Here is a 13,350-nt window from a genome sequence, read left to right as displayed (position 1 = left end):
TCCCCCTCCACCCTGAAGCATTGTGCTGATCAGCTGTCTCCGGTGTTCACAGACATCTTCAACACCTCCCTGGAGACATGCCACGTACCAGCCTGCTTCAAGGTCTCCACCATCATCCCCGTCCCCAAAAAACCTAGGTTCACAGGACTTAACGACTACAGGCCCGTCGCCCTGACCTCTGTGGTCATGAAGTCTTTTGAATGCCTAGTCCTGTCCCACCTAAAATCCCTCACTGACCCACTCCGGGACCCCCTGCAGTTCGCTTACAGAGCCAACAGGTCTGCAGACGACGCAGTCAACTTGGCCCTTCATTTCATCCTCCAGCATCTGGACTCCCCAGGAACCTACGCCAGGATCCTGTTTGTGGACTTTAGCTCTGCCTTCAACACCATCATCCCGTCTTTGCTGCAGGACAAGCTCTCTCGGCTGCACGTGCCCGACTCCACCTGCAAGTGGATCACAGACTTCCTGTCTGACAGGAAGCAGCACGTCAAGCTGGGAAAGCACAGCTCAGCCTCTCGGACCATCAGCACCGGTTCCCCCCAAGGCTGCGTTCTTTGCCCTCTGCTCTTCTCCCTGTACACCAACAGCTGCACCTCCAGTCACCAGTCCGTCAAGCTCCTGAAGTTCGCGGATGACACCACCCTCATTGGACTCATCTCTGGTGGGGATGAGTCCGCTTACAGGTGGGAGACTGACCATCTGGTGACCTGGTGCGGGTTGAACAACTTAGAGCTCAACACTCTAAAGACAGTGGAGATGGTTGTGGATTTCAGGAAGAACGCAGCCCCACCAGCCCCTATCACTCTGTGTGACTCCCCCGTCGACGCGGTGGAGTCCTTCCGCTTCCTGGGCTCCATCATATCCCAGGACCTCAAGTGGGAGCTCAACATCAGCTCCATCACAAAGAAGGCTCAGCAGAGGATGTACTTCCTGAGGCAGCTGAAGAAATTCAACCTGCCAAAGACGATGATGGTGCATTTCTACACAGCCATCATTGAGTCCATCCTCTGCTCCTCCATCACGGTCTGGCACGCTGCAGCCAAGGACAAGGGCAGGCTGCAGCACATCATTCGCTCTGCCGAGAGGGTGATTGGCTGCAATCTGCCGTCCCTCCAAGACTTGTTCACTTCAAGAACCCTGAAGCGAGCAAGAAGGATTGTAGCCGACCCCTCTCACCCTGGACAAAAACTGTTTGTGCCCCTTCCATCTGGTAGGAGGCTGAGGTCCATCAGGACCAAGACCTCACGACACATGAACAGTTTCTTCCCGTCAGCAGTCGGGCTCATTAACAGAGCCCGGGACCCCCACTGACTCTGTCATCCCCAGGACAAATTCCTACCGGTCACTCCCCTGCACATCCCTTCTATTACACTCAACACTTTTACACTACACTTACACCTCACTTGTTGATAGTCCTGTTATCTGTTCGTTTGTGCACTTTATTTTATTTTATACTTCACTTTATTTTATATTCCACTTTATTCTATATTCCACTTTATTTTATATTCCACTTTATTTTATATTTTTCTGTAAATTTTAATATGTTTCTACTTTGCACTGTTGATTGTTGTTGATTGTTGTTAAATATTATGCACCTCCCGTCATGTCAAATTCCTTGTATGTTCAACATACAGTGCATCCGGAAAGTATTCACAGCGCTTCACTTTTTCCACATTTTGTTATGTTACAGCCTTATTCCAAAATGGATTAAATTCATTATTTTCCTCAACATTCTATACACAACAACCCATAATGACAAAGTGAACACTGTTTTTTGCAAATTTGCAAAAACATAACATGTACATAAGTATTCACAGCCTTTGCCATGACACTTAAAATTTTGCTCAGGTGCATCCTGTTTCCACTGATCATCCTTGATGTTTCTACAACTTGATTGGAGTCCACTTGTGCTAAATTCAGTTGATTGGACATGATTTAGAAAGGCACACACCTGTCTATATAAGGTACCACAGTTGACAGTGCATATCAGAGCATAAACCAAGCCATGAAGTCCAAGGAATTATCTGTAGACCTCCGAGACAGAATTGTATTGAGGCACAGATCTGGCGAAGGGTACAGAAAAATTTCTGCAGCATTGAAAGTCCCAATGAGCACAGTGGCCTCCATCATCCGGAAATGGAAGAAGTTTGGAACCACCAGGACTCTTCCTAGAGTTGGCCACCCAGCCAGACTGAGCGATCGGGGGAGAAGGGCCTTAGTCAGGGAGGTGACCAGGAACCCGATGGTCACTCTGACAGAGCTCCAGTGTTGTTCTATGAAGAGAGGAGAACCTTCCAGAAGGACAACCATCTCTGCAGCACTCCACAAATCAGGCCTGTTTGGTAGAGTGGCCAGACGGAAGCCACTCCTCAGTAAAAAGCACATGACAGCCCGCCTGGACTTTGCAAAAAGGCACCTGAAGGACTCTCAGACCATGAGAAACAAAATTCTCTGGTCATATGAAACAAAGATTGAACTCTTTGGCCTGAATGCCAAGCGTCATGTCTGGAGGAAACCAGGCACTGCTCATCACCTGGCCAATACCATCCCTACAGTGAAGCATGGTGGTGGCAGCATCATGCTGTGGGGATGTTTTTCAGCGGGAGGAACTGGGAGACTAGTGAGGATTGAGGGAAAGATGAATGCAACAATGTACAGAGACATCCTCGATGAAAACATGCTCCAGAGCGCTCTGGACCTCAGACTGGGGCGACGGTTCATCTTCCAACAGGACAACGACCCGAAGCACACAGACAAGATAACAAAGGAGTGGCTTCGGGACAACTCTGTGAATGTCCTTGAGTGGCCCAGCCAGAGCCTTGACTTGAACCCGATTGAACATCTCTGGAGAGATCTGAAAATGGCTGTGCACCGACGCTCCCCATCCAACCTGATGGAATTTGAGAGGTTCTGCAAAGAAGAATGGGAGAAACTGCCCAGAAATAGGTGTGCCAAGCTTGTGGAATCATACCCAAGAAGACTTGAGGCTGTAATTGCTGCCAAAGGTGCTTCAACAAAGTATTGAGCAAAGGCTGTGAATACTTATGTACATGTTATGTTTTCGTTCTTTATTTTTAATAGATTTGCAAAAATTTGCAAAAAACAGTTTTCACTTTGTCATTATGGGTTGTTGTGTGTAGAATGTTGAGGAAAATAATGAATTTAATCCATTTTGGAATAAGGCTGTAACATAACAAAATGTGGAAAAAGTGAAGCGCTGTGAATACTTTCCGGATGCACTGTACCATGGCAATAAACGGTTCTGATTCTGATTCTAGTGGAATATTCATTTTCATTAGCCATGTAACAGCTTAGTAGGAATATTGTCTTTTTGGGAATAAGGTCAAAAACCAGAATATTTGATGCATATTTGGAGAAAAACTGGATCCAGAGTTGGTGCGGACACAGGTGCTCGGGTGGGCGGCCGGACTGGGGACACTGGGGCTCCGGACACGGGGGGCTGGAGTCGGTCGGACACGGGGAGCTGAAGTCACCTGTGGCCCCGCGGAGGCAGCGGCCGGAACTGGAGTCCGCTGCGGCTTGGAGACGGCAGCAGCTGGAACTAGAGCCCGCTGCGGCTCGGAGACGGCAGCAGCTGGAAATGGAGTCTGACCTCTCCTCTGCCTCCTACGAGGGTTGAAAGGGTAGTCCAACCTTCGTCAAGCTAAGACTTCTTGAGCGTGTACGTAGGGAGTTTCTATTTGTCTACCATGTATCTGCATCCGATTTCTGTCCGCTCCTCTGCTCGGTGGTCACGTAGACATTGGGCCACTCCCAGGTGCCGTGACCCCACTAACCTCATCTATCCTACTCTCTCAGCTCATGGCGAGCAAGTGGTGGCAGGGTGGCTTTGGAATTGCCAGTCGGCAGTGCCGAAAGCTGAGTTCATCTCAGGCTACGCTTCCTTGCTCTCCCTCGACTTTCTTGCTCTAACTGAGACCTGAATCACACCAGAAAACACCACCACACCCGCAGCTCTGTCAGATGTACACTCCCAGAGCTGCGAGGTGAGATGGTGGTACTGGCCTGCTAATTTCCCCAAAATGGAAATACTCTCTTGTCTCTGTTCCACAGTTCTCCCCGTCCTCTTTCGAATTTCATGCTGTTACTGTCCCTTATCAGAATCAGAATCCAGTCAAGCTCACCATTGCTGTTGTGTATCGCCCACCAGGCCCTCTTGGTGAGTTGCTGGAGGAGCTTGACACATTAGTCTCGCACTTCCATGACGATGGCTCCGCACTCATCCTGCTCGGCGACTTCAACATCCAGACTGATAAGTCAGAACCTCTTCTTTCCTTCCTCTCCTCCTTTGTCCTTTACCACTCTTCCTCTCCTCCTACCCACAAGGCCGGCAACCAGCTGAATCTTATCTTCACTAGACACTGTTCTACTGCTAACCTCTCCGTCACTCCCCTCCAGCTCTCTGACCACTATTTCATGTCATACTCCCTCTCCCTCTCCTCTCCCCCGTACTTCTGCCACCTACCCATATGGTTTCTACCCCTAGTCATCTTCGATCCCTCTCCCCAGCTGATCTTTCCTCTTCTGTTACCTCTGCTCTCCCTGACCCTGAATCCTTCTCTCTCCTATCCCCTGATACTGCTACTGATTTTCTCCTCAGCACCCTTTCCTCTTCTTTGGACAACCTCTGTCCCCTCACCTCCAGGCCTGCACGGCCAACTCCACCTGCCCCATGGCTATCGGACTCTGTGCGTACTGATAGACGGAGCCTAAGAGAGGCTGAGCGTAAATGGAGAAAAGGCAAACTCCCGGAGGACCTTCTTAACTTCCAATCTCTTCTTTCAACTTTTTCCTCCTCTCTATCTACTGCTAAAGCTGCTTTCTTCCGCTCTAAAATCCTAACCATTGCTTCCAATCCCAAAAAACTCTTCCAAACTTTCTCTTCACTCCTCCAACCCCCACCCCCTCCTCCTACTTCCTCCCTTCTCCCTGACGATTTCGCTAACTTCTTTGACAAGAAGGTAAACGATATCAGATCCTCCTTCTCTCAGCCCCCCTGTGCCTGTCCACCCTCTCCCTCTCTACCCTGTCCAGCTCTTCCCCCACAGCTCTCCCTCCCCTCTCCATGCCCCATCTTATCTTACCTTGCTCCCCTCCTTACCTTGCTCCCCTAACGAGGTCCTCAACCTTATTACATCTAACCGCCCCACCACGTGCTCACTTGATCCAATCGGAACCACGCATGCTGACTACGGGGGTTCCACAAGGTTCAGTCCTGGGCCCCCTTCTCTTCTCGCTCTACACAACATCTCTGGGTTCTGTTATTCGCTCGCATGACTTCTCTTACCATTGCTATGCCGATGACACTCAGCTGGTCTTGTCATTTCCCCCCGATGACACTCAAGTGGAGGCACGCATCGCTGCGTGCTTGGCTGACATTTCGAAGTGGATGACGACACCACCTGAAGCTCAACCTGGGCAAAACCAAGCTACTATTCCTCCCGGGAAGGGTTGCCCGCACCGAGACCTGTCCATCACCATTGACAATACCGTGGTGATGCCAACTCGGACTGCGAGGAACTTGGGTGTGATCCTGGATGACCAACTGTCATTCTCAGCAAACATTTCATCGGTTACACGCTCCTGCAGATTCCTGCTCTACAACATCAGGAGGATTCGCCCCTTCCTCACTGAGGAGACGGCGCAGGTGCTCATCCAGGCTCTTGTCATCTCCTGCCTGGACTACTGCAACTCACTACTTGCCGGAGTCCCGGCGTCGGCCATCAGACCACTGGAGCTTGTCCAGAAAGCTGCAGCTCGCCTGGTGTTCAATCGCCCCAAGTTCTCCCACACAACTTCCCTTCTCCGTTCTCTACACTGGCTCCCTGTAAGAGCTCGCATCCAGTTTAAGACTCTGGTGCTAGCCTACAGGGCAGTGAAAGGAACAGCTCCTTCCTATCTCCAGGCCACGGTCAAGCCCTACACCCCTGCCCGACCACTTCGCTCTGCTGCCTCGGGGCGATCGGTTGCCCCGTCGCTCAGAGGTCCCTGCGGCCGTTTGACCGGGTCACGGCTGTTTTCCGTCCTGGCCCCACAGTGGTGGAATGAACTCCCCACTGACATCAGGACAGCAGAGTTGCTGCCCATCTTTCATCAAGCTGAAAACTCACCTCTTCAAGAAGTACTACCCTGAGCCTTCCACTTAGCACTTATTGTATTCGTATTAGTTTGTTGCACTTATTGTATTCGTATTAGTTTGTTGCACTTATTGTATTCGTATTAGTTTGTTGCACTTATTACATTAGTTTGTTTCTGCACTGTGCAGTTGCTCTGGTTCATGCTCTTAGATGCTTGTTTGAAGGAGATGTACTTATGACTTCTGGTGACGAGTAGTTCTCTTGAATACCGATGTTGAATACACTTACTGTAAGTCGCTTTGGATAAAAGCGTCTGCTAAATGACTGTAATGTAATGTAGTCCATCAGGTCACGGTTTGCCTTCTGGACACTCCGATGCCCTCCCAAGGCCAGGCGGGTTCCCGCAAACTGTTCATACCACTCAGGGGAAAAGCGCTCAAAACGTTGGTCCGCTGAGTCCAACAAGTCATAGTTTGCCTTCTGGACACTCCGAGGCCCTCCAAAGGCCAGGCGGGTTCCCATAAACTGTTCACTCCACTCAGGGAGACGGCACTCCAAACGGTGGTCTGCTAAGTCCATTTCTGGCCAGATCATTCTGTCACGGGGTGTGGTGGAGGTCTCAAATGCAAGCCAGACAGAGTAGCGTGAAGCAGGTATTTAATGAAATCAAATCAACACAGGAAACTTACAGGACACAACGGGGCATCCACGGACAAGACAAGACACGAGGGGGAAAATCCATCAGAATGAGGCAGGGCAGGCAGACGGGAAAACCGGGACAAGACTAGCCAAACGGGCGGGTAGACATGAAAATGATCTGGCAGTGAGTGTGCGTGTGACTGGGGTAAATAGTGGCTGCAGTGGAGTGAGCATGTGAGAGAAATGAACTGACGAGGTGGGAGTGACTGGCAGGTGCGCTGAATAAACTGATTAGGTGAGAGATGGAAAAAACAGGATAATGGTGGCAGATCTGTGACAATGTGAGAGGTGTACAATGTAGACAGCTGATGTATGTCCCCTGATCTGAGTCTATTTCTGTTAGAATGAGGAAACGTTACAGGGTGAATAATTTGATCTTACAACATCCACCAGTAATGTGGTCTGAAAAATGTTCAGTGTTATATTGATCTTCATGTGACCACACTCTCTGTTGCCCAGTCTGTGTGTGATAACTGCAGTGTTTGTGTCCTTCAGCTCAGGTGTTAGAAGGGATGGAAACCTAGAGAAGGAGGAGACAGGGGGAGCAGAGGGGACAACAGTGGAGCTAGACGGTCTTCGTTGGCCCCACTCGGTCCAGTGGTTGGACCTTGGTCAGTCGCTGTTGTTTGCGGATCTGTTTGGACAGTACCGCTCCCTGCTGTGGACTCTCTGCAGCAAAGCCCTGTGGCTGCAGCTGCATGTGCCACGAGCAGGAAATGGTGCAGGAAGCATCAACCTCCAAGACAAACACAGGGGCTTCCAGATCCTGCACAGGATGAGTCAAGCTTCAGAGACAGGTGAGAAGATAAGGTCCAGTCAAATCAACAGTGTGGAGGTGTCCATACTGCAGGTCATACAACACAGTCATTCATTATTTATTCACTTATTAAAAGCAGCAATGTGAAGCGTCACTACGAGACAAACAACTCTTTTGAGCAAACTCATATCTGAAATGAAGTCACAGATAATAAACAATCTAAGAGCCCGATATTTATTTATTATTAGATTATGTATTATTTGTAATTCATCCAGTTCAATTTGAAAGTTGATGATAAATATTGTTTAGATATTATTCAATTGAACTTCCTATATTTGAAGTGACAGTCAGTTGTTTACTACATACAGACGTTAATACAACTATTGGCTACTTCAATATGTATGGCACTAAATCATAGCTCAAGTTAGATTTTTAAGACTTCCTGTTTCTAAAGCATCTCAAAGTGAATCGATCGTCTTTGTAAAATCCCTAGACATCTAAATAGTGTTTTTATCAGTGAACTATTTGTGACAGTCACGTGATTGCAACTCACACCGGCTTCACTACGCCGAGTATAAACTAAACTTAAGGTGTCCACATTACAGGTGTAAAAATCACCATTTCATCTTTGAAAATGGCTGAAAACTCCATCTACTGTTTTAAACATGGATGTATAAAGACATCTGGATACACCTTGGAGGCGGCGCACTGTTCAATCTAATGAAAGTTGCTCAAAAAATGTTTGACTTCAGAGAATAAAATCACCCGGATCTTTTGGCAATCTTCCGCATTATGGGGCTCAATAAACAAGCGCACTAGCATTTCATTTAAAAATAATCCTTGAATTTACAGACGTCTCTTTCCCAATGGAAGTCTATGGGAAAAAGTATTTTTGGGCCCCATGGCATCACATGGTGGACCCAGAAATTGTAGTTCCATCATTTGGCCTTTGCTTCAAAGACTGGCACTCTTCCTGGGGGTTTGGTTTTAAATCAGCCCTCATCTTACAAGGCCAATTGTAAAATAGAGGTGTCCGTTTGGGACGAATCTAGGTCCTGAAATTCAGAAAATGTTAACATCCTCATATCAGAACCCCCTCCTTGCTTTTTCTTTTTCAGTTACCACCATGTAGCATGCCTGATATCAGACATCGTGACACTCTTTTTCCGTCAGTCAATTCGATCTCGGTGAAGTGGGTTTCAACGACGCTACGTGATAGTGGGCGTGGTTTCATCTCACGGCCCCTTGTTCATTCTTTTGCATTTTTCTAAATGATGCAATGTGTGGACTCAGACCTGGGGGAGAAGTGCCATAAAAAACCTGAGGACCACCTTCACAAATAAATGGGAAAACTAACATGACAGAAAAACATGACAGAAAAATTGAAAATAATTAACTGTGCTCTAAATGTTTGTTATGCTACTGTCAGCTGTGATGACCAAAATAATATTCAGCGTGTATGTACTGTTTATGTATATTTCCTCACTATAAGCGTTTGTGCTTTTACTAGCACAAGGTTGTCTCCCACATCACTTTGTTGTTGGAAAAACTGCATCCGGGGGAACATCAACAGCAGCAGAACATGTTTGTCTCTACCTGATGGTACATGGACTGTACTTGTATTTATCTTTTCTAGTCTTCCGACCACTCAAAGCTCTTTAACACTACATGTCATCATTCACACCCATTCATACACTGATGACAGGAGCTACCATGCAAGGTGCCACCATCAGGACTCACTAACCATTCATACAACACACCGTGTAGGCACAGCTACGACACATCGACATGGAATAGCGGAGCCGGAGATCGAACCACCGATTCTCTGACTGAAGGAATGATGAGCCACAGTCGCCCTGATGATGTGTTGTGATATTCAAACGTACCTGGCCATTGAAATTATGCTTTTTAATGTGATGTTTTTTTAAATCTATGAGCATTGTCTTGAGCAGATTTAGATGTAAAAATAACTAGCTTTATATATACCATAAACAAATCTAAATTCAATCTAACTCTTTGGCAGTGCAATTGCAAGTCTACATGACGCTTCTGGGTTTTGTGCTGTTTGTTGTAGATCTGGTTCCAGAGGAGTGCAGAACCATGCTGGAGGACTTCTGTCTGTATCTGTTAGTCATTACAGCACATGCTCAGTGGGACTATGGTTAGTACACACACACACACACACAGCGTCCTATCAGTTGGAACATAACTACATATCTCAGTGTCATCTTATTTAGGCTTCGTGTACGTTGTTGGCTCACACAAACTTCCACTTCACACTAAACACTGCTCTTCATTGGGTCCTCAGCAACACACCTGCCATGACATACAGTTGTTACATCACACGGTTAGAAACACCAGTGAAATACACTCTGGTTCACATGAAATAACACCAGAGGCCGACCGTTAAGCATGGTAGACAACCTGGGCCTGGGGGCCCCAACTTAAAGGGCCCCAAACAGCTATAGATGTATTATGATGTTTAGATGAAGTACTTCTACTTCAGAGGTAAACATTGTACATTTACCTGACAGAGAAATGTTGCTGGTGACTTTGCAGATTATTATTCATTAAACTATCCAGCATCATATTAGAATTGAAAGCTCCACCTTGAACAGACATCAAGTATATTTAAGTACATTGTGCTGATAAAGCTTCTCTTTCTCTCTTCACTTGAAGTAAACATCTGAATGCAGTACTTTTACTGTGTGGTAGTAATAGTTAACTATTAATAGTTAATAGTTTTACATCAGAAAAAAAGCTTTTCAGTAGGCCTACTTCTTTAACCTATACCAACATTCCCAGTTGGAGAAAGGGTGAGAATAAAGCAAGGCCTGTAGCCCCCAAATCACTAAATCAGGTCCGTGTTACTGGCAGTCAGAATCATTGGTGACTTAGCAGAGGTCATTTACAAATAAGAGCATTAGTTGCTTGCTTTGATATAACCACTGCAGTTATAAAGTAGAGCATGGATTCATTTAGAGGAGATATTTTGCTGTTATTAGGGTAATAGTGTCACAGCTCTGCCACTACTATCCTGTTTTTTCCATCTCTCACTCACCTAATCAGTTTATTCAGTGCACCTGCCAGTCACACCCACCTCATCAGCTCATCACTCTCACCTGCTCACTCTGCTGCTTCACTATTTAAACCCCAGTCACACACACACTCACTGCCAGATCGTTCTCCGCTTCCATGCAAGACCTTCCAGCGTACACCCTTGGACTGATTCCCTGTTACCGGCCCTGCCTGTCTTGGACTACCCCGCCTTGCCTCTGCCCCGGTAACTCACTCAGCCTTCTGTCTCCGACCACGACATCCTGCCGCTTTTTCCCTGGGAATATTCTACCTGTTGTGTGTCCAGAGGAAAATAAAGCTTCGATTCAAACTATCCCTGGTGGCTGTCGTACTGCTCCTGGATCCTTACTACACCCGTTACAAATAAGTTAGTATCAAGTGTCACAGCAGGGAAACAAAGTCTGACTCTCAGAGACACTGGTGAAATACACTCTGGTTTCATCTGCCTCCAGTTTGCTATCTGCTCGTATGGACTCCAGGGAAGTGACAGAGTTTAGTTGTAGAGTAAACTGCAGTCAAAGAGACTTGGTCTGCCAGATGTGGTCACAGTGCTACACAGAGCGCTGTTCGCTTGTTTATTTAAAGAGCATCCTGCTTCTGTATTGTACCAAATTCAACAAAAGCACTCACTTGAGTCCCCAAACACCCGCCAAGTATGGAATAGATCAGATGAGAGGTAGATGAGATATGCGAAGGACAGACGGAGGTTCCTTGTGTTAGTGAGATGTTATTGTGGATCATTGTTTATCAGCACATACTCACTACTAAATCACAAGCTTTAAACCTTCATCTGGACCTCAGAACATTGCACTGCCAGTTTTCCATTAAACTCATACAAACCTATATAAATCTTAACATGTGTTTATTTTTAACGTTTGTGTCTCTCACACACTGTCTTTCTCCAGAGGTGTGCAGAAGTTTAGGTTCAGCTCTGAAAGACAAGTGTCTCACAGCTGTGAATCAGCAAGATGGATATGTGATGATGTCAGTTACCATGGAGCACCTCCTGCTGCTGTCCCCTCCCCTCCTGTCGGCTCTGAGCTGCCCTCACTCAAACAGTAAGAAGACATACACAATGGGCCTCATGCAAGAACAAACCTGCACTCTTACATTAACTTTCTCTGACTTTTCCTCGTACGGTGGGCTCGTTCTAGTGAACCGTGTCAGATTCAGCAAATAACTGAGTAAATTAGCATAATTAATGCCCCAATAATACCATGTAAAGTTAGGTAACTTGTCCCATATGTCCAAAACCAATAAATAAAAATATGGGGGTCAAGGGGAAGTCTCCATCACTGAGAAGGAAAGAACATGTGTCATAATAGGTGACGTTGCATTATAAGGCATCGAAACAGAGGTTGTTCCCCTGGACAGCTGCTTACATAAACCTGCACGTGAAGAAGCGTCCATCTGTCTCTGCCAATATCAGAACGCTGATTGAAGACTAAAGAAGGAAGTCAGCCGTGCCTGGCTACACTTCTCACTGACCTTATTATATAAAGAAACGTTTAGCAGCAGAGTCAAACATGATCATGTCAACATAATTATGAACTGTAATTTATAAAGGAATTTCTACTGCAAAAATAGCTTCAAAGTAAAAAAGTTATATACAATCCATTAGTGAAAAATACATTTTGGATAACAGCAGACTAACTAAAAACTAAAAAGTGTGAATTGCGTTCGTACCATTGGAGAAAATTTAAAATACGATAAAATTGGTGATTGTGGCAAGTTGTCCTCAATCACTGGTACAAGGCACTTAGGTTCTTACCTTCCTGCAATATAACCGGATTCATCAGTGTAAGCCTGTGTTAATGCACCAAGCTGCTGTTGATATTCACATTGTAACTGAACAGACAAGCCCTTATGCTAAGCCCAGAATTATTGATGAGAGCGGGGGAGTCTGTGGAAGCTAACATTGGTGACAACAGACACATACTTGCAAATAATGTAGCTATGTGCAAATTTGATATCCAATCATGATCTGTTCTAATTACCAGGAAAGGGACTTTTTCTATAGTGCAGACATAGTTAACAGGGGATTCACTAGAGACTCAGCTTGACAGGAGGGCAATAAGCTGAGGAGACTTGACTTGGTAAGCCATATGTATTGAACAGCTAATCACTGTAGTGCCCCTTGAACACAGACTGGCCAATCATAATGTAGCATTGGCCAGCTCTGACCAGGGCCCAACAACTGTACGCTCTGCTGGTTAGAGATTTCATGCAGTGGTTTCAGATTGTCTTCATTTTCCTTCATCCAGTAGCCAAAGTGAAGTGCAGTCAATGAGCCACCAGCTAAGCTCTCTCTCTCTCTCTCACCCCTGCAGGTTCTTATAGCCTCTTTCCTTCCAGGCTCCCTCTCCAGAGACAGACTGTTAGCTTGGTGTTAGCCACAGTGCAGCTGTCGATGGTCTGGGTCATGTCCAAGGCTTACCAGTTCCTCTCTTCATGGAGCCTCAAGAAGTTCCTGCTCATCACACAGGGAGACCTCAAAGTATGTTACTCCTTAATATCAACCATGATGAAGACACCACTTTGACAACATAGTTGACACAGTTCACAAGCTGATTGATACGACTCATGTACTACTGTCAGGGTATAGTGACAGCTTGAGCAAATATGACTAAGTGTATTCATTTGACCAACTGTAGCGTTTAGTGATTATATTTCTGTACACCAGACTTAACTTATAGTGCAGTTTTTGCCTTTTAG

General features: G+C 46.3%; 1 protein-coding gene across 1 annotated transcript in view; it reads left to right on the top strand.

Moving 5' to 3' along the window:
• The window catches only part of ccdc142 (coiled-coil domain containing 142), a 121,989-nt gene that overhangs the window by 88,126 nt on the left and 20,513 nt on the right, over nucleotides 1-13,350 (top strand). The window contains exons 8-11 of the mRNA XM_076092063.1: nucleotides 7,296-7,597; nucleotides 9,632-9,718; nucleotides 11,541-11,693; nucleotides 12,966-13,132. Of these exons, the coding sequence (XP_075948178.1) occupies nucleotides 7,296-7,597; nucleotides 9,632-9,718; nucleotides 11,541-11,693; nucleotides 12,966-13,132 (709 nt within the window). The remainder of the gene's footprint in view (nucleotides 1-7,295; nucleotides 7,598-9,631; nucleotides 9,719-11,540; nucleotides 11,694-12,965; nucleotides 13,133-13,350) is intronic.

The sequence above is a fragment of the Anarhichas minor genome, unplaced genomic scaffold, assembly GCF_050575085.1.
Source record: "Anarhichas minor isolate MPS153535 unplaced genomic scaffold, ASM5057508v1 ptg000015l, whole genome shotgun sequence".
NCBI classification, from domain to species: Eukaryota; Metazoa; Chordata; class Actinopteri; order Perciformes; family Anarhichadidae; genus Anarhichas; species Anarhichas minor.
Note: the sequence above shows the minus strand (reverse complement) of the source record. Positions and strands in the feature narration are given on the sequence as shown.